Source organism: Thunnus thynnus, chromosome 3 (genome assembly GCF_963924715.1).
Source record: "Thunnus thynnus chromosome 3, fThuThy2.1, whole genome shotgun sequence".
NCBI classification, from domain to species: Eukaryota; Metazoa; Chordata; class Actinopteri; order Scombriformes; family Scombridae; genus Thunnus; species Thunnus thynnus.
This window is the reverse complement of record NC_089519.1, coordinates 13373414-13397636: the sequence shown is the minus strand read 5'-3', so window position 1 is coordinate 13397636 and position 24223 is coordinate 13373414. Positions and strand designations below refer to the sequence as shown.

Below are 24223 nucleotides of genomic sequence, written 5' to 3'. Positions count from 1 at the left end.
AGCAAAATGATTTGTCAAAATACAGTGAAAAGAAGACATGACTGCATCAAGAACATAAATGGATAAATTAACCATTTAACAATAGCAAAGCAGGGCACACATTTTTGGTATTCATTTAAATTTTGGATTTTAGCAGCTTCACTTCATTTGTTCAGCCTGACATTGTGCAATTTCAATCAAGACAGAAGTTGCAGTATGGGTTGCTCAGATCTCATCTATGCTTGTTGCCATTTTGTGGCCATATTTCTTCATTGTTGTTGCTACTTATCATAGATGTAGATAGCTAGGTAGCTAGCTATGTAGGAAGATGTTAATCACACCTAAAAAGCTATGATTAGTCAATTGTTTCTCAAGAAATAGCCGTTATTGAGCACAATCAGACGTATTTGAATGGTTGAACAAATCAGAGATGTGAGCAGTGATTCAGAGACTCTGAACCAGGCAGAGAGACAGGGGTATGATTTCCTCCTCATTGTTATCATGTGACTTACATGATAACACCGGGGCACATTCCATTTACTGAAGAAGGCCATTGGATGCAGTCAACAGCTCTGGAAACATCTGAATAAGAAGATCTTGCATATAGAATATTTACCTCAGATGAATACATGTGATTTGCTCTCAGATCTTTCAAGAAAAAAAGTAGTAAAAAAAAGTAAAACAAAGTTTAACTAACTGACTAACCAACATGGCCTCTGAATTACATTGGTGTTGGTCTGTTTTTGAGAGGACTGGTAAACATGCATAGGTGTGACATCACATCACTTGAGGATGTATCTTGACTAAAAGAGGTTGACATTATCATGTGAATTTCCTGCTAGTGATGCCAGCAATCAATGAATCAAAGCTGTAAAATAAAAATAAAAATTAAAAAAGGGCAATCCCAATTCTTGTGTGCTATAGCCGGAGGGTTTTTAAACTATGGGTGTAAAGCTTAGTTGATCTACTTGTCCTAACCCAAAGCATTTCGCCCAACAAACCACAATGTACAGACGAAATAGTGACTCCTGATTGTAAAGTCCATGTAGTGCATTATTATCTTGCAAAAACATGCTGTAGTAAATATTTTTTGTCCATGGTGTGCTGGTCCCCATCAATGATTAGCCACATGATGAAGGCATTATTGACTGAACCTGAGCTGTGCCTCATGGAACATTAAATACATCACTTCCTCTCAAGGGGCCCGACGATGCTCCCTTCCCTTCAGGCTGCAGTCAGGAAATGAAAACAGCCATTAGAATTGAAGCAAGCCAGAGTGCTGGGATGCTGCACGCCTGCAACAGCAACATCCTTCATTAGGCATCTCGAAGCCAGAAACAGGGCCCTCACATGTTCCAGTGCAGGTGTGGATGCAGCAGATTAGCATATAGGCCAGGCTCCATCCAGGCTCTGGTCGTTCAAATTGCCATGGCTTGTGTTGGAAACCCCTGAGGCATCAAACTGCAATGTAACCAGCCCTTTGTAAGAAGCAGCTGTAGCACACCCAGCCCTCATGACAAACCACTGTAATGTTCCTCTACCATCTGACACTGTGAGTGTAAAGTGACCTACAGCTATCTCCTGTGATCCCACATAATTTTCCCATAATGCTCCTTTAGTAGTTTACAGCCTCTGTATAGCCTCTATAGCATCTATCTGAGATAGATGAGATAGACCGCTAAATTCTTATTCTAGCTGCTTAACGATTCGGGGTTTTTTTGGTGATGGATGACTATGTCATCAATATACAGAACGTTTCCACAATATACTCCGTCTCTTTACTAATCTGTATCGTGTCCAGTTCAGGCCTGCTAATATTCCCAACCACACCCCATCTTCCTCTCTCCGCCGAAGGGAGCACAAATGATCGCACACACCGCCTCACCACCGGCTGTCTGTCGGGCTTATAAAACGGTTTGTGTCGCTCCAGTGCTATGGGCTATAATGTCATTGTTGTTCCCATTATTGTCAAAGCGATCACACACACACTAAGACACACACACACACACACTAAGACACACACACACATATACACACGTCCACTCAGCGGTTTCAAAAGCCTTAACTGATAAAGCCACTCCAGCCTGCATGCGTGCGTAAAAGGAAAATGAGAGCAGTGATCGGTGGTGGATTTGTAAACTAAGGGATGGGGCGCAGTCCCCCCATTGATGAAAAACGAGTGGGTGAGGGATAGATGATGCTATGATTCATCCCTAGCACTACCCCCCCCCCCCCCCCCCCCCCCCCCCCCCCCCACACACACACACACACACACACACACACACCACCACCACCACCACTGTCACACCCCACCCTCACAGCGCTATCTACACCTGTAACACGTTTGACCGTGTTTTCGGGTCATCTCGATTGACTGTGTTGTTTTAATGTATTGATCGATTCCAGCAGCAAACCGTACGAGGCTACCGGCTGTGTTTATAATGATACTGACTTCTTTTGCAAATACACAAGAATATCCTGAGCTGTTACTGCTCAATCGTGCCTTTATATTGGTGGGTACATATTTGGGAACACACCACCACCTCCTCAAGACTCTATACGGAAATATATCAATCTATAAGTGCAAAATGATGGCTGATAAGGGGAAAAGCATCGACTAGTGGTGACTGGATGTGATGGGTGTGTGACCATCACAAAGGCATACTGGTAACACTGGGTTATAATGGGCAGCTCGGTGTGTAGGGACGTGTTTCTAGCGGTGATTGCTATGCGTTACGCATTATAACTTCCACGGAAACGGAAAATGTTGCCCTTACTTTAGCATGGCTTGTTCTTTCTCCTCTTCCTCCTTTTGCCGAGCCATCACTGCCATGATGATCTTCCTCTCCTCCTCAGTGAGGTGGCTGAGGTCCGGCAGATCCGGCATGGATGGCGGCGCGGTGGGTGGGCGAGGGCCGCCCTGGGGCCCCACCGAGGCGGACATCTTTTCCACCACCACCACCCCACCACCACCTCCTCCTCTTCCTCCTCGGCGTGTCGTTTCGGCTGACAGGTTCCCCGGAACGTTTCCGAGCCACACCTCACGACATGGTCCGCGGGCAACGCGGCAGCGGCAGCGGCAGCCGCAGCTCTGGCGAATAGTGCAAGCCGGTCATAGTTGCAGGCACCCTCGGTTGTGCTTTTGTTTGTCCTCTCAGGGTTTTTCTCTCCCACCACACTCTCGTCGTCGTTCCCCCCCACCCCCCGCCTGCCCACCTTTCCCCTCCACCGCCCGGATTCACGGGGAACCCATCTCCGTTTTTCACGCTGGGTGTTGAGTCGAGCTGATGGGACCCCTGAATCACTCGGCTGGTCTGTGGTGCCTCCGCCGTCGTCGGACTGGAGCTGGATATTGAGGCGGTATAGGTGGAGTCCGTGCTCTCTCTCTCTCTCTCTCTCTCTCTCTCTCTCTCCCTCTCTCTCTCTCTCTCTCTCTCCCAGTCAATGGAAATGCAGCCCTTCCTCTCCCGTTTTTGCGGAGGCGCGCTTACTCATGTGAGAATGGGGTCCTCACCATCATCACATGCAAGCGCAGCCTTTACTGTGGCTACACACACACACACACACACACACACACACACACACACTCCAAGTGTTTTATCCACCACAAACACGAACAGATACACATATACACACACACACATACACATTGGCACACAAGTTCTAAAGTGCACAACGGCTTTATAGCCTTAATTGCCCATTCTCGCGATACTGTATCATTTTTTAGTATTTTGTCAATTCTGATTAAGTGCATGTTAAAGCCAGTTTCATAAACCATGTGCTGCAGTAGCTGTGCACAATTACTTAGTTGTCCCTGCCTCATTGAAGAAATGTTTGAGCCATTCGTCTATTTCAGCACCATGGACAGCAGCTCTTCTCAACAACACTGTCTACACTCCCAGATCTTATTTCCCAACTTTCCTAAATTTCTGCTGTTTTCTCAGAAATTTGAACATCTAATCTGCTGTTTTGACTTCATGGTTATTTGTTACTTTTTTGTTTGTTTGTTTGAGCTGCTAATCCACCTCATTTTGGCACGACTGCAACTTGCACAAGTAGTTTTTACACAAATCCTGATTATCTTACTTCATTAAACATAATCTGTATGCTTGTTGCCTGTGTGCTTGTATAAACTCAAACTGTATCAATTTGTCACTTGGTATTTGTTTCATTTCTTGTGAATTTGCTTGGTATGTCATAGCATATGTTTTACATATTTTTATTGTATGTTTTATTATCTTATGTCTGTGTGTATTTTGTCTGAATGCAAGACTAATTTTCCCCTGTGGACATTAAGGGTAAAGTTGAAAATTGAGACAGTTTTGTACCATAAGACAAATTTGAATATCTTTTTTTTTTTCTTTTTTTTTTTTTTTTTACATTTCTACATGGATGACGCACGTTGATCAACATGACTCTATGTGCCAGTGTTGGCCGAAAGTTCTCTACTGTTTTGTCCCTTGGCCAGATGTTAAATTAGCTATCTTATCTTATCTTATCTTATCTTATCTTATCTTATCTTATCTTATCTTATCTTATCTTATCTCATCTTATCTTATCTTAGGAACTCAAGGGACCAAGAATAATGTTTTATTTAAGTTCCAGAGTTTTATATTCCTATTTGTTGTTTATATTGCTGTCAGCTAAATGCAGAGAGGTTGAAGCTCCGTGCTGGATCAAACAGTTGGTGTCCAATAATAGCCTTACTACAGGCCAGCCCCCCTCTCGGCTCGTTTTGCATTCTGATCCAGACTCTCAGGCTATACCGATCCAGAGCTGGCACCGGTTTCTACCCGATGACGTAATGCCGGGTGAGTAGCTGAGTCCATCCAGCAGATGGCAATAACCCCGACTGCTTCTGCTGCTGCCACCCAGCCTCCGTCAAGTTACGTCACCGAGGTGGTGACTGTATCGCGATGACGTCAACTTCCCGTGGTGCAGAATTTTGTCATCATTTAGGTCGTGACTAGGGACCACCAGCCCTGAGTGACACAGTCGTGCAACAGCAGAGCAGCTGCTTGCTGCAGACCTCAGACTGTAAATAAACCCTGAGTACAGTGTGAAGGAGAGCACAGTCAGTCCATGATTTGCTGCCTCGTTTCTTCTTTTTAATGATGCTTGCTACTGTACATGGTGGGATTGAGCTTTGGTAAACTCAACACATACAGTTAGTGCACGGTTGTGAACTAATTAATGCCTTAAATCAATGCATGAGAGGGATTAGCAAAGTTTTCACAGTTTTTATTGCAGCTTTAATGTAAGTTTAAGTTTATTACATTTCAAACACAGAGGTCATTCAAAATGAAAGAAAGAATGTATTACAACAATATTAATAAGAACATAGATAGAACAAAATTATATTAAATAACAAAATAAAATATAAATGGACAAAAAGCACTGTTATAGTGCAGTTACAGTGCAGTAATACACTGTAACAAATTTCCCTGTAAAATTACAGTAAACTGCTGGCAGCTGTATCTACCAGCATTTTACTGCTTTTTTACAGTGTCACTACCATAATTTACTTTAACAGTTAATTACTGTTATAGTATTCTGCTGTAGAATGTGAGGTTTAGAGTTTGATACTGTAGCCAGGCCTGCAGTAATATACTGTATTTTTACAGTGTTGAACAGTTTCTTACTGTAAATGTTACAGTAAACAACTGAAAAGTTTCCTTCTTATTCATATTAATGAAAAAAAGTATACATTTCAGACATTTACTGTAAATAAGAATGTTTCTTTAATCTTAATGGTCCAGTAATGAGAGCAGCTCAGTTTTACATTTAAAAATGCATAATTCTTAACATCTCGCACAAAAGAGGATGAGACAAGCGACAGCTTTATGGAACTGAACATTTATTCAGAAGCTTTCAAATATGTCAAGTATATTCAAGTATACCTGTTTGAAAAAAATAATTCTCAAGGTTCATGCCCTTTCAAAGGGGGTCAATGTAAATCTATTAATTATAATATCCTGAGCTGTCAGCAAAACTTAGTCATGAGTCTAAACAGCTACTGCTTTGCAAACTACTGTTTAAAAAATATAAAAGCACAGATAAAGAGATTGCATGATACACAATTAGTAATGCCTTTAAATGTCCTCTGTTATAATTGGAAGACGGTCGGCATCCAGGCTTCCAGGCTCATAGTTCACTGAGTGAGAAAGAACCAAGAATGAAAATCAAGCACAGTAAGAGACAGATAAGTGAGAGAAACACTTTAAACAAGATGGAAAACTTACCTTTATGAAGTGACATTAGGTTCTTCACAAGAGTGGTAACAAGGACTCACTGTGAGCTTGCCTGTCTTCTTAGGCATTACTTTCTCCGGCTGGCCTTTGTTCCCCTCTCAGGGTTAATCACAATGAAGTACCTGAAAACAACATTTAACAAATCACCTATTATGTCCCAGGTTTTAGTACAGCTTGGCAACAAACTACAGTATATTTGCAGCAACCTAGCTACAGCTTAGAAACACACTTGGATTGAGCTAAAATAACCAATAAGACCACTCTGTCTTTTGGGGTTCAGCAGCAAACATATCTTAATCAACTTATTACAATTCAAATAAACTTCAATTGTTAACTTAGATAGTAGGCTATTATTAGTTATGAAATGCAAGTGGAATAACAAGGTGTAGGTATAGACCAGGACAATCTAACATTAGCATTCACTAATACAGTATGTAGTTCAAGAGAAAACAGTCATCCAAAAATAATCTTTAAACTAGACTTGCAAGCAGCAGTGAAAATAATGTTTAAATACCGGTAAACTAAATACTGGTAGAACACTACCTGAAAATGCTCTCTTGTGCTTGCCAGGTGCTACTGTATTGTACCATCAAATCTTATAGTAGCCTACTGTTAATGTCTGTTCTTGGTTTTGGCTCCAAAAAGCATCAAAATTTACAGTATTTTAACATATTTAGAAAGAACAGTACCTTACTGTTAGAATTTGGCTGTTTTTTACAGCAATTTATTACAGTGTAAGCAGCTGCAAAATCAATAACAGAAAATGTAGTACAGATATTAATCAGTCAAAGGGAGTGGACACACACAAAACACAATAAACCTATTTCAGCATTTTTTTGCACATTCACATGTCTTGTCAGGGACAAGGAGGATGAAAAATGACTCTGGACTTTTGAGCCCATCAAAACCCACCCACTCATACACCCACATCATTCAGTTGAATTATGGAAAGGCTATAAATAATTGTAATAATAAATGACCTTATTCTTCTGTGTGAGTGAAAAGGGGAAAAAAAGATATAGCCAGATTTACCTATCTTCAGCACAAACATCCAAAATTTTTTCAGAATATGTGCTGTGTCATTCTCTCAGGGGAAACTGAGATAATATAACATGAGTCTTTGCTGTGCAAGCCAATAATGTTGGAAATAAAGGAGAGTCATAGAGGGGATTGTTCATTTCAGTGATTTTGTTGAGAGAGCCCTCTGCTGGATATCGGTGGATATGAATTGTGGATTACATTTATTTTATTTCATGAAAAACTTTGATTAAATTGCTTTATGTGGAGAAGAAAGATTAGGTGGTCAGGTTAACAGCATTCTCTGCAGGGAAAGGTTAAGGTGATTTACTGAATTTTAAAGGTTTGAAGTACAAGTACAAGTACAATACAATTAATTCAAAGTGTTTCTATGTTTAAGTATTTAATTTGCTTGTTGAAACTGCTATCAAAATTGTGCAACAACAGAAAAAAAACACTATTTTTTTTGTGAAAAGGAAAAACAAATGTCTGGATATTTCTAAAATGAAATGCCAAAATGAAAAATTAATGTTAAGTCAGATTTTATTTTGTATCAGGTTTAAATGTATATACACCAGAGTATATTTCTCATTTGCAAGTAACAAAATCGAAGTAAGATAAATTTAAACAAATGTACATACTTTTTTAAATCTCCCACCAGCTAAGACACACGAGGACTCCCGATTATATCCCAGATGTAAAAACAAAGAAGGAACATTTATGCATGTGTTTTGAATGTGTGAACATTTGAAAAACACTTTTGTTGGAAAGTTATTCATGCTTTCACCAGAACAGTGTTAGACACTGAAGTTAAGTTTAGTCTGTATCTTTTAAACACATGCCTGATCTTTATTTAGAAAACACAAAATGTAGAATACTAATTATGATTATTTCGGTAATGTATTTCAGTATGTTATCTTGGAAGGAAAATGAGCCTCTAAAATCATATTTAATTTGTTTTATTCTATTCAAATTCAACTACACTAGCAAAAGAGTAGACACTGAGCTAAGTTTTATCACCATGGGAGGAACTCCAAACCTTATGTCCGCTATAATAAAAGTCAGAGATAAGATTCAAACATTTCCCTATGTTTTGAATAGTGTCACGAATACTTGGAACTAATTTTAATAATATTCAATATTTACAAAGTATTTTCTGTGGTTACATTCTGATCATGAAGTAGATCTGAACTGAACTGCTACTGTATAAAGAAGATAATTTGCATATATTCAAGACTTAAATGAAGAGTCAGGATTTGACAACACTGACCTCATCATTGTGAATATACCGACATCTAGAGGACAGATGAAAACACTGCATGTACAAGGGAAGGATGTCTCATTTACTCAGTACCATTAAAGCTCTCCACTCTTCACCTCTTCCTGGCTGTGAGTTACCACACTATGTTTGACTGATGATCTGTCTATATCTGTTTTAATCAGGATGTGAATATGTCTCTACTGTTATCTTTTATAGAGGGAATGTATGTTTTAACAAAAATAAACAAAGGATATTGAACACAATAGTATATAACCCATATACTTAACAGCTTTCAAATTTTTATTCAAAAGGAGATGAAACAAGTGTAAGGCAAAAAAGATGCATCCCTTTCAAAACAAGACACAAACTTTATTGGAAGTGTGGTCTTAATTTTAAGAAATGATTTGTTTCACAGAGACTGCCAGTCATCTTAACAATGGTCTAATTCGTTTATGTAATTGTGCTTGGATAACATCAAAATTGGCAACAACATTTCCTTATAAAAATGCTACATGTAACACCTTTAACATTGGCAACATTAAACCTCATTATTATTAGACACACAAATTTTGTTTATGACCTCTCTATCTATAAGCTAACTCTTTCACACTGATAATGACAATAACCCCAAAATTATCACTCCATGTATCCAGTTAAGCCAAGAAGCAAAGAAGGAAAGACCTAAATTCCACTATAGTGTATTTCCTTTCTAAAATGATCAGACTCACAGCGCCTGGAGGCAGGTTGGAGGGCACTCTGTACAGTTGTTTTCTGTGGGATTTGGATAAATGGGTGATATAAAATGAAGAAATATATCATTTAAATATGGTAAAATATCTGGTTCTATCTCCAAAAGAACAACAAAAGTCATGTTTACACATTCGTCTTACACATTTTAAAAGCATTGTATTGGCTTTGCTTATTTTTTCTGACAACATGTCCAGGAAGGCCTCTCGAAGCTATGGGCTGACGACCTCTGTGTTCACATCTTCTGTGCGGGACACCACTTTTCCATCAACGATCTCCTCAATCACCACCTTCCTCCTCTGGGTGATAACTGGTTGAGCTGCGGAGGGAATCAAATCAAATTTTAATCTATGGGGTATTTCATTTCAACTTGAAAAATGAGCCAAAATAAAGTGGTGATGTGAACTTACGTTTGACTACCTCTACGACCTCAACCACCCTAGAAGACAGACAAAAAGTTATTTTTTCCATTCAAACCATTTGAGACTGATAATACAAATGTTAAACAAATAGCTCTACATTTTGGGAAATACGGTTATTGACTTTCTTGCAGAGAATTAGATGAGAAGATTGATACCTGTGTCTTGTCTGTTTACCAAATATGAACCGTACAGACATGAGAGTGATATTATCAAACTCCTGCAAGAAATATATACATGCTAAACCAGTGGTTCTCAAACTTTTTCACATCAAGGACCACAGACCCCCATTTGATAAGATTTTGTCCCAGGGTCCCCCATCTGATAAGATTTTTGCTTTTATTTGTTTTATTACAGAGAGTGTATGAAATCCATGACCAAAATGCCATACATTATGTCATTGTAGTACTTATGGATGGAATTATAGTGAAATAAATTATTCTCCTTTTTGCTTGGGATCCTGGGGGTCCCAGAACCCCACTTTGAGAACCACCGTGCTGAGCTAGCGATAAATAATATGTCAAGTTAGATGCTTTATGACAAACAGCTCACTTAAGAAATCCCTTACTTTACACTCTCTCCATCCAGCAGTCTTCTGTACTCAGCAATCTCCATCTCCAGCCTGGTCTTGATGTCAAGGAGCATCTGGTATTCCATGGACTGCCTCTCAATGTCCGCCCTCACCTGGCTGAGCTCGCTCTCCAGGGCGTTGACCATGGTCTGGAGCTGGTTCAACTGCTGGCTGTAGCGGGACTCTGTCTCTGCCAGCTGGCCCTCCAAGGCAGATTTCTGCACAGGAGACAAGTAAATATGAGTTTATTGCGCACTAATTGCTTCATTTCTAACTCATCTCTACACTTCAGTTTCCTGAGGTGTTTAAAAAAATCTTCTAATTATAGTGTGTATAGTCAAACATTTCTATAATATGTCACTATGGTATTTGTATTGCACTAAGAGGTGCTAAACTGATAACTATAAGCAAAAGGTCAGCAATATAACAGATAGCCTATATGTTGTACTGTAGTGAAAAATTGTTGCATGAAAATGTGTACCCCACCTTCCCACTATGTACATGTACATCTGTGTATATGGGATCTGTCATTACCAGGCTGAGCTGGGACTGCAGCTCAATCTGCAGGGCCTGCAGGGTCCTCTTCAGCTCGTTTATTTCACTGCGGGAGGTCTGGAGGGTCTCTGTGCTGGTTGCCACCTGCTTGTTCAGTTCGTCAAACTGGAAGAAAATTGAATGAAAATTGTCACAAGGCACAATATGAGATGATATGAACATGGTTTTATGAGGTGAAATGTGTCATCCTGCTGCCCTTACCTTGGTCTTGTACCAAGCTTCTATTTCTTGGCGGTTCTTGTCAGCGATGCCCTCATACTGAGATCTAATATCGCCAAGGATCTTGCTCAGGTCCGCCTGGGGCCCAGCGTCCACCTCCACATTCACAGAGTTGGAAGAAACCTGGCCTTGCAAAGCGGCAAGTTCCTACAGCCAGACCCAAATTAAACCACATTAAAAGGCAAAAGAAGTAATGGGATATAACACATTCTTCCTATTCAAAATCAAATGTTTAGTTTGTAAGTAACAAAACGCACTATTACTCAGTTCAGTACATTCAAGTTTGCTGTTACAGCCTTATTGGTCTGGTATGACCAGTGGTTTATGGTGGCTAATGATAATTAACGTTAACTAAACAATGTAGGATCTAAACAACTAAACAAGTAAATGATCATTTAGGAAGGCTTTATCAGCACTGCCTTAAGTCAATAAATATTAATCACTGTCTTATCATTTTATTTCTCATGACTCATTGTTTTTTGGCACCACCCTGGGGCTGGTGGCAGCTCCTACCTAGAAGTACACAACTTGAAGGCACAGCAGACAAACCTAACAAGTTTTGTATTGACTGTTGTTTGTATAAGCAAAAGATAACATCTCTTGGAAGACATTAGGCAAATAATGGACTGTTAACTGTTTCATGGAAAACAATTTTAATCATCTGATTTCTGTCAGCAACTGTATCCATACTTTTCAGAAAATATGATAGGAACACATAAGTCATATTTCCCTGTGGTAATGTGAAGAGACTATCTATCCACTAAATAAGGATTATGTTTGGTTTTCCACTGTAGAAAAGATATCAAGGAGGAATGAGCTCCTGGGCTCACTTTTCCTAACAGCAGAACTCTCACCTCAGCATGGTTCTTCTTCAGGTAGACCATCTCCTCCTTCAGGCCCTCCACCTGCATCTCCAGTTCAGAACGAGACAGGGTCAGGTCATCCAGGACCTTGCGCAGTCCGGCGATGTCCGTTTCCACTGACATGCGTACTGCCAGCTCATTCTCAAACCTGTTAGCAAAAAGGCACAGAGGTTCATGTTACTGCACCCACTGAATTGATGTAACTACCAACAAAAGATAAGACGAAGCTCCACCAAAACCAGTCATACCAGTTTTATCAGTCAGTTGACCGTTACGCCCCTGTGACAAAATGTCCACAAAGTCTGAACAAACACATTATGCCATGTTAAATGCTTTCAAGTGTTAACATCTGTCAAGTGCCAGACTTCTGCCATCATAAAACTCAGGGATTATAACTTCTGACATAACCTTTCCACTCACTTGATTCTGAAGTCCTCCGCTGCCAGTCTGGCATTGTCAATCTGCAGCATTAGCCTGGCATTGTCCTGTGTGGCAACACCGATCTAAAAAAAAAAAGAGAGAGAAGCATTGTCAGGGGTCTCTTATCCACATATAATACCACCACTAATGTTATTGATTCACCATCTACAATGTGGGTTTGTGTGTTTGTTGATCTTTAGAATTGTCATGACTTGCATTCCACTGCAATAGCATTAGATGATCCACACATTTAATCATCACGTGTTACACATTGCTCTTAGCAGTGTTCGTGGGTGGTAGTGAGAAATTAAAAAAGAATTATCTTTCATTTCAAAGGTCAACTGTCCTTCTGAATTGAACCCACACATGCACATACTGTATATAAACCATCACTCAGATGCTTAAGTGAGAGTGCCTACTAGACTTCAGTGAGTGAATCAGCATACAATATGTTGATGATGATGATTACAGTGAAACAATTAGGGTAAAAGACAAGTTATCTATTATGTATTCCAAGAATAAGTGGGGGATAAACAAGCTATTTTCTACACCTTCTCTGTAGAAGAATGTCAGTTTAAGTTATACATGGATTAGGTTTTAATGTAACACACATGAAGAAATGATTCATCTTTATTTATTGGCTGTGTTGGTGTTCACGTTTGGTCGTAGTTTCACCACAAAAAGTTTAGTTTAACAAGAGGAATCAAGAGGAACATATTGTTAATTTCAACAAAGGCTGCTGGAGACTATGAAAAATTCCCTGAATAACATTATTTAAGGGAGTCGATTTTATTATAATGATAATTATTAACGTTCATTTACAGTAGCAAAATAGAGATTATATAACTCAAATATTGTGACATTTTGGTTCTTCGGTGAGACAGTGGGGAGGGGGAAGCTCACCTTGTTGCGCAGGTCTAGGATGATTGCCTCATACTTGCTGTAGTCCCTGATAGTCGGTTTCTGATTCTCGTACCACTCGCGGATTTGAAGCTCCAGCTTGGCATTGGCGGACTCCAGAGAGCGCACCTTCTCCAGGTAAGAGGCCAAGCGGTCGTTGAGGTTCTGCATGGTCACTTTCTCGCTGCCTGACGATGAAACGGCGCTGCTGCCACCTCCGCCCCCTCCGAGAGCGCTTGACAGGTCAAAGCCGGCTCCGAGGCCATTGGAGACGTGGGACACCCGGACACTTCTACCACCTGCACCGCCATAGACGCTTGTAGCCCGCCTTGAGCCTATGGACATAGAGGACAGGGACATGGAGGATAATCCAGGGCGGAGTGAGGTGGTCATCATGACTTCTGCTCTGACTCAGGTGCAGCGTTCAGTGAAACTTGTCAAACTCAGCAGGTGGTGCGGAACAGATGGTGCTGAGGCGGCCTGGAGGATGGACTTTATAGGCTCCTGCCTGGAGGTGGGAGCGGCCGAGCAGGTAGGTGGAAAGATGCTGCTCTACCATCACAGGTGTGAGTACACAGGGCGTGGTGCGTTGGCATTCAGGTGTGCTGCTGGCGGTGTGTAACGGCTGTCAGGGCGATTTAGGTGAGAGGCATTCAAGCTGCCACCTTTAATTAAGCCAGGCTGATATCTCAGGCGGAAATATGAGCTCACTATCAATTTTTCTGTTGATAAAATAAACCTTCAACTGAATAACTTCACCTATAAATTAATTTTCAAAAACTGTGTACATTTAGTATTTAGTCTATTATTAGTAGTAGTATTAGTAGTAGTAGTAGACTACTGTCCAAAACAATTACGCATTATTACCCATTATCCAATAACAAAAATCATTCATTTTAAGTTTTTGAACATTTCCCAAAATATTTTAAACTAAGTCAATGCTTAATTTAATTTGACTGACATTATGCACAGTTTGTACAGCTGACGTTGATGGGGTGTCAATAGTTTGGCAGATGTTTGGTCATAAACCAAAATATTGGGCGAATTACAATTCTGACATCATCGTAGCACTAGATTTAAAGTAATGGGATCACAAATCATCAGTATTCATTCTTTGGGGACCAATAATGTTTGTACAAAATTTCACGGCAATACATCCAATACTTGTTGAGATATGTCAGTATGGACCAAAGTGGGCAGTCCAAAGTGGACTACTCAAAAAATGTGCTGCTCCAGTGTTCTTCTAATTTTACAAGGGATTCATTCTTTAATTAACTTACTAATTCTTCACAAATTGTAACGCACATTTGCACAGGTAACCGCATACACAACATGAGTCCTGCAGTGCCAGGTAGATAGGAGACATGGAGATCTTTTTGAAATTACTTTAATTAAATTTTACGATCTTGTCAAGTGTAGGCACAATTTTAAGGCACGCTAATGTCAAGTTAATTGCTCAGTAAACTCATTGGTTCCAGTGTGCTGCTGCCTCAGGCTGCTGCTGTTGCACAAGCTTTTATAGGTGAGCACTTTCATATACTCTCAAATCTTGAGTTTGACATCATATTTTGGATCAGCAACTTGTCCTTTTTAGGATCATGCTTGCACATGAATTTTCATACACTCAAGAGGAGGTGTTTGTTAAAATGTAGTTGTTTCAGGCTATTGGTGTATTATTTATTGCTATTTTACTTCATCTTTAATCTCACTCATACTGTGGGTTGTCTTTGTAGCAGCTAATATGAACTTTTCTCATACAGTGGCCTTAGATGCCTTTTACTGATATGGAAACCATATTTTCATTCCCCTACAATTACTTGTTGCGTGTTCACACAAATGTGCTTGAGGCTCTATACAGACACACTGCAAACATACATTTTCTAGATCAGCTGTCAGCAAAATGCTCCTGATATTTGAGAATTTATATAAAAATCCTGTTTTCTTCTATATGTACAGTATTTCTTATTTGTGTTATAATGACATAGTTCTACCCCTGATGACAGAACACACATTTCTTATCTTTGCAGCTTAAAATGCATTTTGTGACCAAACTCTGGACCACGATTTGACTCAGAACATGAAAATTTGCAGTGTTTCTTACACAATCTTACAGTTTTATATCTGTTTTTTTTTTTTTGTTTGTTTTTTTTAAAAAAAAGGTAATTTCCCCTTCAAGATAATGATCACCATTTCTATGTCACGTTTTAATTTGGTTAGATGCAGGCAGGACTGTGTTGGCCAGTCTGTCAGCATGTTTTAATTCAGATGACCCTAACATGCAAAACGTGTTTTCCTGATGGTCAACCGGGATCCAACATGAGAAACACAAACTGCATATTATATTTACCCCCAACCCCCACTGCACAGCACTGGGATGGTCCACTGGGATCCCACACGAGTACAACAGTGTTTTGTGGTTCATAAATAATCAAAATGTTTGGGAATCTCCATGTCCTGTGCCTGTCTACTGTTTTAGAGTGCAGTTAAAAGTTATATTCAGCAAAAGAGGCGTACTCCTGGATAAACAAGGAAACTATGAAGATAATATTATTCTATTTTTCATAGCAGCTGCTAAGCATCCTTGTTTTAAATACTGCCAGTCCTTCTGAAACTGAATAGTTCCAGTTCCCGTAAAACATGTTTGTTCTCAGGACTGCAAACTTTTACCCAAACATGGCTATATATCATTTAAATTGTGTGTAATTATCAGTGTGAATCATATCAAATGGATCAATTAGGGGTGGTTGGTAGGTGTTTACTGCAGTTAATGGGTGGACTAACAGGTGCTGCCTTTAATCATATGTTCTTTTTCTGTGGCTCCCTTTCACTTTGCTTTAATAGCTGAGAAATTTAGGCAATCCACTGAACCAGACTTTCATTTTCACTGAAGTAATTATGGTATTGAGCCACATTTCTCTGGAAGCAAATCTTTAAAAATGATAAAAGTACTGACATGTAATGTAAATGCCCCCTAAGGCAAATATGTGTAGAAAAGTTGTCAGATAGGTTTCTTCTATATACATTGTGGGAGAAGCGCCTAACAACACAGGGGCATAACTAGAGTTAAACTGACAAAGAAGATTAAATTTACATTGTGACATGAAGATTAGGAAGATTAGTGTTAGACCCGCACAAGATTTTAAACTGCAGTTAGACCAAGGGGCCACCTCTGGGGCTGAAAAATGAAGCCAACGCGGAAGTGCCAAAAACACAAAGTGCAGTTCCTCAAATGGCCACTTGAGGCTGCCTCCAAAAGCGAGTCCCCATAGACCTCCATGTTAAAATGCCCAACTTTACAGCAGAAATAAACATGTTTACAGCCTGGTTTTTACAGTTTTGGTCTCTATAGCTAATTTCCCCTTTTGTGATAACTGTACAGGGGGTGAATTTTTGTATAACTCACCTGTTTCAAATTTTATTAAGCCGAAAAGTTATGCATATTTAAGGTCGTGGGTACTTTGAGTGACAGCTTGCTAGCCGCTAAGTGCTTTGGTTCAGCAACCAGGCTTCATTCAGTCTGCCTCCATGGATGTATTATAAGAGATACCGGACCAAAAATGGAGCGCATTCAGTCCAATGAGAATTGCTCGGCTGGTGCATACACCAAAAAAAGTTTCTAGCTTTCGGGTTTGCTTCTGCGTTGTGTGGCCCACTGAATATGCACAGTGGTGTTTCCCCCACTGGCCCCGACCGCGAGTTCCCACTTGGCCTATAGACTTTAGATTGTGATGACGTCACAGATTTTCAAATCACTTTTCTCGGCTTGTGGAAAATTTTAAAAATATAAAACCTCCATGGATCAAAATTTCATAATAGAAAGAGTCATAATTGACCTTGTTTGCAGTTCGAGGTGTCCTGTCAACAATTTTACAATGGTAGTCCATGGGGAAAATGCTTTTTGTGCCGCAGGGGGGATTTTTCACTGCAATATCGCAAGTGACCACTGGGAAAAATTAGCTGCTAGGCTGAGCAGCAGAGCCCTATCCAGCTCTTATAATACATCCCTGCCTACCTCAACTCCACCTCTTTGCCCATTTTGGATTAGCCAGGAGTTAGGCAGAATCAGGCACTGCCAGGATGGCGACGGCCGGAGCCACCCGCTTTGAGCTTCAAAACAACAGTCTATGGTTTAGACTAAACTAAACCTGGAGCTGAAACTAGGGTTTCAATAATACTGTATGATGTAATATTTTTTTATTAACAATGGATCAAATGACTTTGTGCAATGTGAAAGGGATGACTCGTAGTGACAAACCCAGAGATAATTATCACACAATTCCGCAATTCCTCTCAGCTCTATGGAGCTTTTAGCCCTTTTCACCTTATTGTTTTGGTTTTATGGCCTACAACTTTACTGTTTTTATTCATGCTCACTGCTTTTATCAAGCGTCATTTCCAAACACAGCAAAAAAGCTCAGATAAACCCTCCTAAATCCTACCCTCCCAGCACCAAATGGCAAAGTTAACTTGTGTACATAGTTTAGCATTTAGCAGCTAAAGAGAAAAGTGTTTTTTCTTAGGAGTTTTAGGAGATCAAAACAGAGCTAAATGGTGATTGGACTTCAAGTGGCCATACTTCAAAATGGTAATGCCACTACATGTCTGCTGGGTGTGGAGTAAATTGGCAATTGTTTGTTGCTAACACATTAGCCATCCTTATAAACTGTTAATATGTAAGTGTTGATTTTACAGCTCGGTGTGCTGCCCTCAAGTGGCCAAAAATGCCAAAAAATTGCTATGTCACATTTTTCAACTAATGTTAGACTGAAACAAGATCTTAAACTAGTGTTTAGAAAAACAGAATCTTAAACAAGGGCTAGACTAACATACATGCTTATACTAAGGTTAAACCAGGATTAATGGCCAACAGTCGAGTTTAAACTCAGGTTATAATGATACAGGCGTTTAAACACAAACCAACACAGCAATCTAAACAAGGGATGTGAGGTCAGGTTGTTGGATGAAAGCCTGCAGGCGTAGCTCTGTCAGGGGTGAATTTTTTAACAAAATTACACGGTTTGAGCGAGTCATCTTGGCACATTAATTCTTAATAACTGAGAGACAGAATTATGTCTAGTTCTGTGAGAGTTTGTGCAACACAGGAGCTAATAGTGGGATTAGACCAATACATAGGTTTTTCAATCCACATTGTCAGGCTAATATTGGCCTTGTGTTTGTCCATGTCTGTCTATGAGATTAAAGTTATCATTATTTTCTAATGCACCCTGTGGTTTGTTTGTTCTGTCACATTCTTCCCTAGTGGCTACATTCAGAAAACTACTATATGTAAACTGTACTGGTCAACCATTGCTGATGCTTTTTAGAGGCGAGTTGACCACCTGGCTAGCTGCAAGAAAAATTAAAGTAATACTGACGAAGTGGCTGGTTTCAAATTAATGTGTCCGAGTTGGAATGTATCGTAATGTCAAGCCTAATTCACTCAAGTAAGCTTATTAACATAAACATTATGGCGTAGCTACAGTGAGGTTGAAATAATTCAGCATTTGCAATAAATTCTTTGCTCATTTTGTTTATTCAAACAATAATTTATCATAAAGATAATCACTGTTTTAGTAATTCATTTTGAATGAGACTTTTAAAACTAAAGATATAAGATAAAAACCATATGCCATATTGAAAAATCCTGGCTTAAACACACTGCAGGTTGTCTGGATGAAGTAAGGTCTCTGTGCCACACAGTAACAGGCCATCTTGACATTGTAATTTAGGTTCATCATGTTGTCATGTTATCACATGCTGACAGGTTAGATCTAACAAAAAAGTGCCTCTTTTCAGTTTACCTCTTCACCTGAGTAGAAATACACCCACACACCATCCACCAGCCCCTCTGCTGACCCCTCTACCTGCCAGTAACAACATCAAGTACATGGCCCTGACTTGTTCGGCTGTTTGAAATATTTGCCCATCCTTGCTCTACATAATAGTGAATGACAGCTAAGTGTGGCACTCCTAGTGTAATTGTTTTTGTGAAAAGCGAGTATTGTGTAACCCTGAGGTGCTTAGCAAAATGTCAAACTGCTCATGATGAGGATAATCGTTTTTCAAGCCCTGTCACAGCACTTCTTTATAAATAGTAATAAAAGTATGTACTGATATTGAATTTGATAGTATGTTTTACATTTCCTTTAAGTTGTTAATGCTTTAACAATTCATGTAAAACCAGCAATTTACACAAAATTTGAACGTCTGTTTAAAATCAGGTTAATTCCGTCTTTACATCCTTATTTAAATACTTTAACTTCAGAGTCACTCACATGTTTTGTTTCTCTGTTGCTTTTTCTTGCCATGTGCATTCATTATTATGTAAAAACCACAGTGGGATGACACAAAGCAGCATTTCTGATGAACATTAATAACATATTTTTATCTGATGAATTCTGTTCTCTTTCCCAGCCAGTCAGGAGGAACCACCCTGCTGGGTTCATGCATGTGTGACAGAAGAATCGAGCCGTTCCCTTCAGTTCACTTCATTGTACAGTTGTAAAACACCTTCTTTCATCAGTATGTCACATTTGTCTTCTTGTGAACTATAAAATGTACGGAATGATGCATGCCTTAAGACATCAACCGCATAATTGTCCACCCCCACTGGTATGATCAGCAATAAAGTTAAAGGTGTGGTTGGTTTGGATGATAGAATTAAAAAGATAAGGGAAAGTTATTGGCTGAAAATGTGCACATTCTGATCCTGGTACTGCCAAAGCTTTTGTCTCACACAAAATCATTTTAATAAAATTAGGATTGGCCTATTGATTCTTGGAGTCTGTCTATGAAGTACTGTGACTGTGTGGTTGAGCTAAAAATGAAGGAAAGCTCTTTTCAGATGACAGGAAATTGAGTTCTTCTTCAGTTATGTTGCAAAAAAGCTTCAAGTCATGTTCCCAGTCATTAAATATAGAGATACACTACATGGCTTCACTCTTCTTCGTTCTACAAGATTTTGGTACCTGGCTGCTCCCAATAAGCCACAAGAACATTAGTGAGGTCAGCCACTGATGTTAGGCAACAGGGCCAGACTCCAGGTCATCCCAAAGGTGTTGGATGAGGTTAGGGTCTGTGCAGAAGTCCTTACACATCAAACTGGGATAATAATTTCTTTATTGATCTTACTTTCTGGACAGGGCTTTGTGGTGCTGAAACATGACAAACTGTTTCCACAAAGTTGGAGGAACTGTTGTCCAAAATATGATTGTTTGCTCTGCCATTAAGATTTGTCTAAATTGCAATTAAGAGGCCTTGTTTGAACAGCTCCAGACCAGATGTACTCACATAATTTTGGCCATGTAGCGTACCTCATTTCATGAAGCAGGATTACTGTTACCTTGCAGTGGTTCAGACCAATCAGCATTGCATATCCAGCTGCCTCGCAAGGCAGTGATAGAACCTGATGTGACCCTCTGGCACATCAGGTTAGGACTACTCCTGCTTTACTTAGAAAAGTGTATTAAGTGAAACTCACAACTCAACAAAATCCTGAACATCCTGAAGTAAGAAGAACTGTTCTGGGTTTAACGCAGTGCAGCTAACCAGCTAAACTAAATATCCTGCTTAGCGGAGAGGCCCTAAGAGTATTTGTTGACTTATAGTATTTTCTTTTTGCCACTGGGGGCAACAGAATAAGCTGCAAACACAGCATTGACATAGTATCACCTCATAAAGTTGATATGGCAAATGCGTTAGCAGACAGGTGCCCGTTTACAAATCTCTTTAGATACTAAATGTTCCAATATTTTCACCAGCTAGTCGCTAATTTTGTCTGTCTGTCATTTGGTACTGGACAGTATTGTGCTCTTGGTCTATCTGAGCTTTCTTTTCTGAAAATAGCTGCCAGCTGTGTCTGGAAAAGTCACTGATGCCAGTGGTGAGACTGAACCAAAACAGTAAGGTTTGAAAACAAAGGGCTAAAAGAAGCTAAATAGTACTGAGGGGAGCCGATTCTGCTTATCATTACTACAAGCGACCCCTTTCACATAACGATACATGCATTGATTTGTTGAAAAATATTTATTAGTGCAGCTTTAAATGGTGCAATGACTGTAATGATTATTTTGAGCAGAAATATGAATGATGAGTGCTTGACAGGTATAAATATGCCCTGAGGGTCCCAGGTTGACTATTGTGGTGTTCTTAAGACATGTTACTGTGGTTTCTGCTTCTTACATTAGCTTTACACCACAAGTAAAAGCACATGAGACATGCTTTAGCTTAACATATTGTAGCCTCTGCAGCAGAGTGGTAAAGAGTTTATGTGAAGATAATCCCTTATGCGGTTTTGGATTTAAACCACAATACCTTCCAATCCTGAACTCAACTGGCTTGTGTAATGATATCATGTACAGACAAAAACCACCTGGCAATGGAGTATATTTTATAATTGTTAGAGAATGGATCAAAGCTATTAAATGTTTTTATAACAGGTGTTTCTTTTTTTTGTCTGCCAGACAACTTAAGTAAAAGATTCCTTGTACAGAAAATAAGGGATCACATGAGAAACGATCAAAGACCTCCTTTGCACCCACCCTGGCAGGGAACAAAGGCAGTGGAATGTAAAGTCACAAAGGTCAGGTACAAGAGGGAGCTGTTAAGACTGTTGCTAAACTCATGATCTGTGGCTGACATGTTTTGTTTTCATTCTCTTGTAGGCAGTGTCCACCTCAGCTGCCTCCACCTCTGCTGCTGAAATTTGACTAAAGAGTCATCACCTACCTTTCTGTGTAGCCCTCAGATATGTGATTCCCCTGACCAAACACTCCTGCGAATATCGTGCAACAAGGTTATCTCTTGGATCTGTGTGGGAGTAACATGACATCTAGAAACAGGCTCGATGGCATTCCTGGTTTGCAGAAATAATCTGTCCCAGACACTCAGAACGGAACTGCCTGCAACGCCCTGACAGTGGTTGTTTTTCCAGGACTTCCAACTACATACAGTATTAATCGCTGTCATCATCATCGCTGTCCTCTTGCCAACTGGTGGCCACCTTACTGAGAGGGTGTGGGAGTGTGATGATGGTAAGTGTCCCAGCAGTCCTGTCTGGCACTCTTTGGTTAGTGTGCATGCTTTATGTGTGTGTTTAATTATTAAAAATTACATTAACATTTTCCCTCTTGCCACACATTTCCCTGCTTTACTGTCCTACACTGTCTTTCTCTATCAGTTCATCTCTCTTTCTCTTTTTCTGACCATGCAGATGGACGAAAACCACAACAAACTGTCAGCAAAACCACATGAAAAAGTCAGCTCAGCTGGCTGCTCCTCCTCTGTCAGATCCTAAGATACAGTATTTGCAAATTCACAAAAGTGGCTTATGGAAAACAAAGTTACATAAGAAAGAAATGAGATATGAACTACTTCTCCTAACAGTGAGATTCATATTTATTGCTAGCATTCACACTTAAAGGATCAATCCATAACTTTTTACTTCATAAATTTTCATACAGATATTCATAAAAATTGAAGAAAGTTGTGGAAACTGCATTTTTATGTATTTGTAAGCTAATCATACTTAATAAATGTGATCAAACCTTTAAAACAAGACCACCAACATATTTACTCTAACTAGTTTAGTAACACACAAGCTATAAGACACTTCTGGCATGACCAGTAGCTTATGGAGATTAATATTAGCTAAGTTACGGCAACATTTCTTTGCAAAATGGATTAATTTCAATGAAGTCACTACATTATTTGTTTCAGATCAGATTTGTTGGCAGCAGTGAAGTAAATATCCATGTGAATTTTTTTGTCAAGTTTAAGTTTTGTGAACTTTCCCATGAATTTGTAACTAATTGCAAACTGTCTAGGAGCAGAGAGGCGAAGAGTCCGAAATGCTTAGCTTTGTTGCACAATCCACTTTTATGTAACCGTCCTCTGCCAGAGTATAAAATGCTCCACACAAGAGGAGCAGTTTGCAGACAGTTATCAGACAGGAGTCAATAGTACAAATATGTCTTTTACATAAATTATTTTCCTGTTAGCAATTGCTGGCAGGGCTAATGTGACTAGCATGTTCCCATTTGGCTAGCATGTTACCATGTCAGCTGATTGAACTAGCACTGCGAGTTCACCACATCACCAACCTTCTAGCATCACCTATCGTGACAAGCGATAAACTTTACTGTGTCTTCTGGTGTGACCAATCCTTTACATTACATTTTAGCATTTATTATGTAATTTCCATTTGTGACCACAATGGCCACTGTTCAGCAAGTTACATAGTTTTACTTTAGCTGCATCAAAAAGAATCAGTTTAGTTCCTGTGTAGTGATATTCTCTGCATTAAACAACCTGTCAATCTATTAGGGAGTCTTACCAGGTTACAATGCTGTGTTTAGAGGTTTTTGTGATAGTGGGCCGACCCATTTGTCTACATTTGGATCACAGCTTGTGGTTTTAAACATTTAATGGAATCTTTAAATACAACACCCTTAGCATAACCAAACATAAAGTCATCTTATTGTGACAGCTAAAATATATTTATGATATTATTGATGTCTGTGAAGATGCCATACCTGCATACCTGCATACCTACATACATATGGCAGCTGTGGCTCAGGAAGTAGAGTGGGTAGTCCACTAATCAGAAGATTGGGGGTTTGATTCCCAGCTCCTCCAGTCCATGTCATAGTGTCCTTGTCCAAATTGCTCCTGATGGCTGTGCCATTGGTGTGTGAGTATGTGTGTGAATGGGTGAGCATAGAAACATTGTGGGGCGCTTTGGATAGGAAGTGCTGCATTGCTCCCAATGAGCATGTTGGCACCTTGCATGGCAGCCTCTGCCATCAGTGTATGAATGTGTGTGTGAATGGTTGAATGCTGGCGCAAGCGCTTTGAGTGGTCGATGAGACTAGAAAGTTACTATATAAATGCAGCCCATTTACCATACAGTCTGCTGGCTGTAGAAGATAGCTATGAAAATATATGTAAATTTCAGAGGCAATAAAGCCACAATACTGTATGTCTTTGCACATTGCTTTAGTTGTCATGACAGATCCATTACA

The 24223-nt window shown here is 39.7% G+C and overlaps 2 protein-coding genes across 5 annotated transcripts in view; both read right to left on the bottom strand.

Moving 5' to 3' along the window:
- rims1b (regulating synaptic membrane exocytosis 1b) overlaps positions 1–2923 on the bottom strand; it is a 79890-nt gene extending 76967 nt beyond the window's left edge. For all 4 annotated transcript variants that reach the window (XM_067584353.1, XM_067584348.1, XM_067584349.1 and 1 more), the window contains exon 1: positions 2757–2923. In XM_067584353.1, coding sequence (XP_067440454.1) covers positions 2757–2923 — 167 coding nt within the window. The remainder of the gene's footprint in view (positions 1–2756) is intronic.
- Positions 2924–8790: 5867 nt separating this feature from the next.
- Positions 8791–14060, bottom strand: LOC137179569 (keratin, type I cytoskeletal 13-like). The gene is made up of 8 exons (XM_067584347.1): positions 13206–14060; positions 12303–12385; positions 11874–12030; positions 11002–11166; positions 10780–10905; positions 10243–10463; positions 9666–9694; positions 8791–9574 (listed from the first exon to the last, which is right to left on the bottom strand). Exons 1-8 carry the CDS (start codon positions 13596–13598, stop codon positions 9468–9470), a joined length of 1281 nt encoding a protein of 426 aa, XP_067440448.1. The 5' UTR covers positions 13599–14060; the 3' UTR covers positions 8791–9467.
- Positions 14061–24223: the final 10163 nt, after the last annotated feature.

Coding starts and splice junctions, on each gene's coding strand:
- LOC137179569 (XM_067584347.1), bottom strand. CDS start 13,598: ATGATGACCACCTCACTCCGCCCTGGATTATCCTCCATGTCCCTGTCC. Junction 12,386..13,205: donor TCCTAGACCTGCGCAACAAG/GTGAGCTTCCCC, acceptor TTTTTTTTTTAG/ATCGGTGTTGCCACACAGGA. Junction 9,575..9,665: donor GGTCGTAGAGGTAGTCAAAC/GTAAGTTCACAT, acceptor TTCCCTCCGCAG/CTCAACCAGTTATCACCCAG.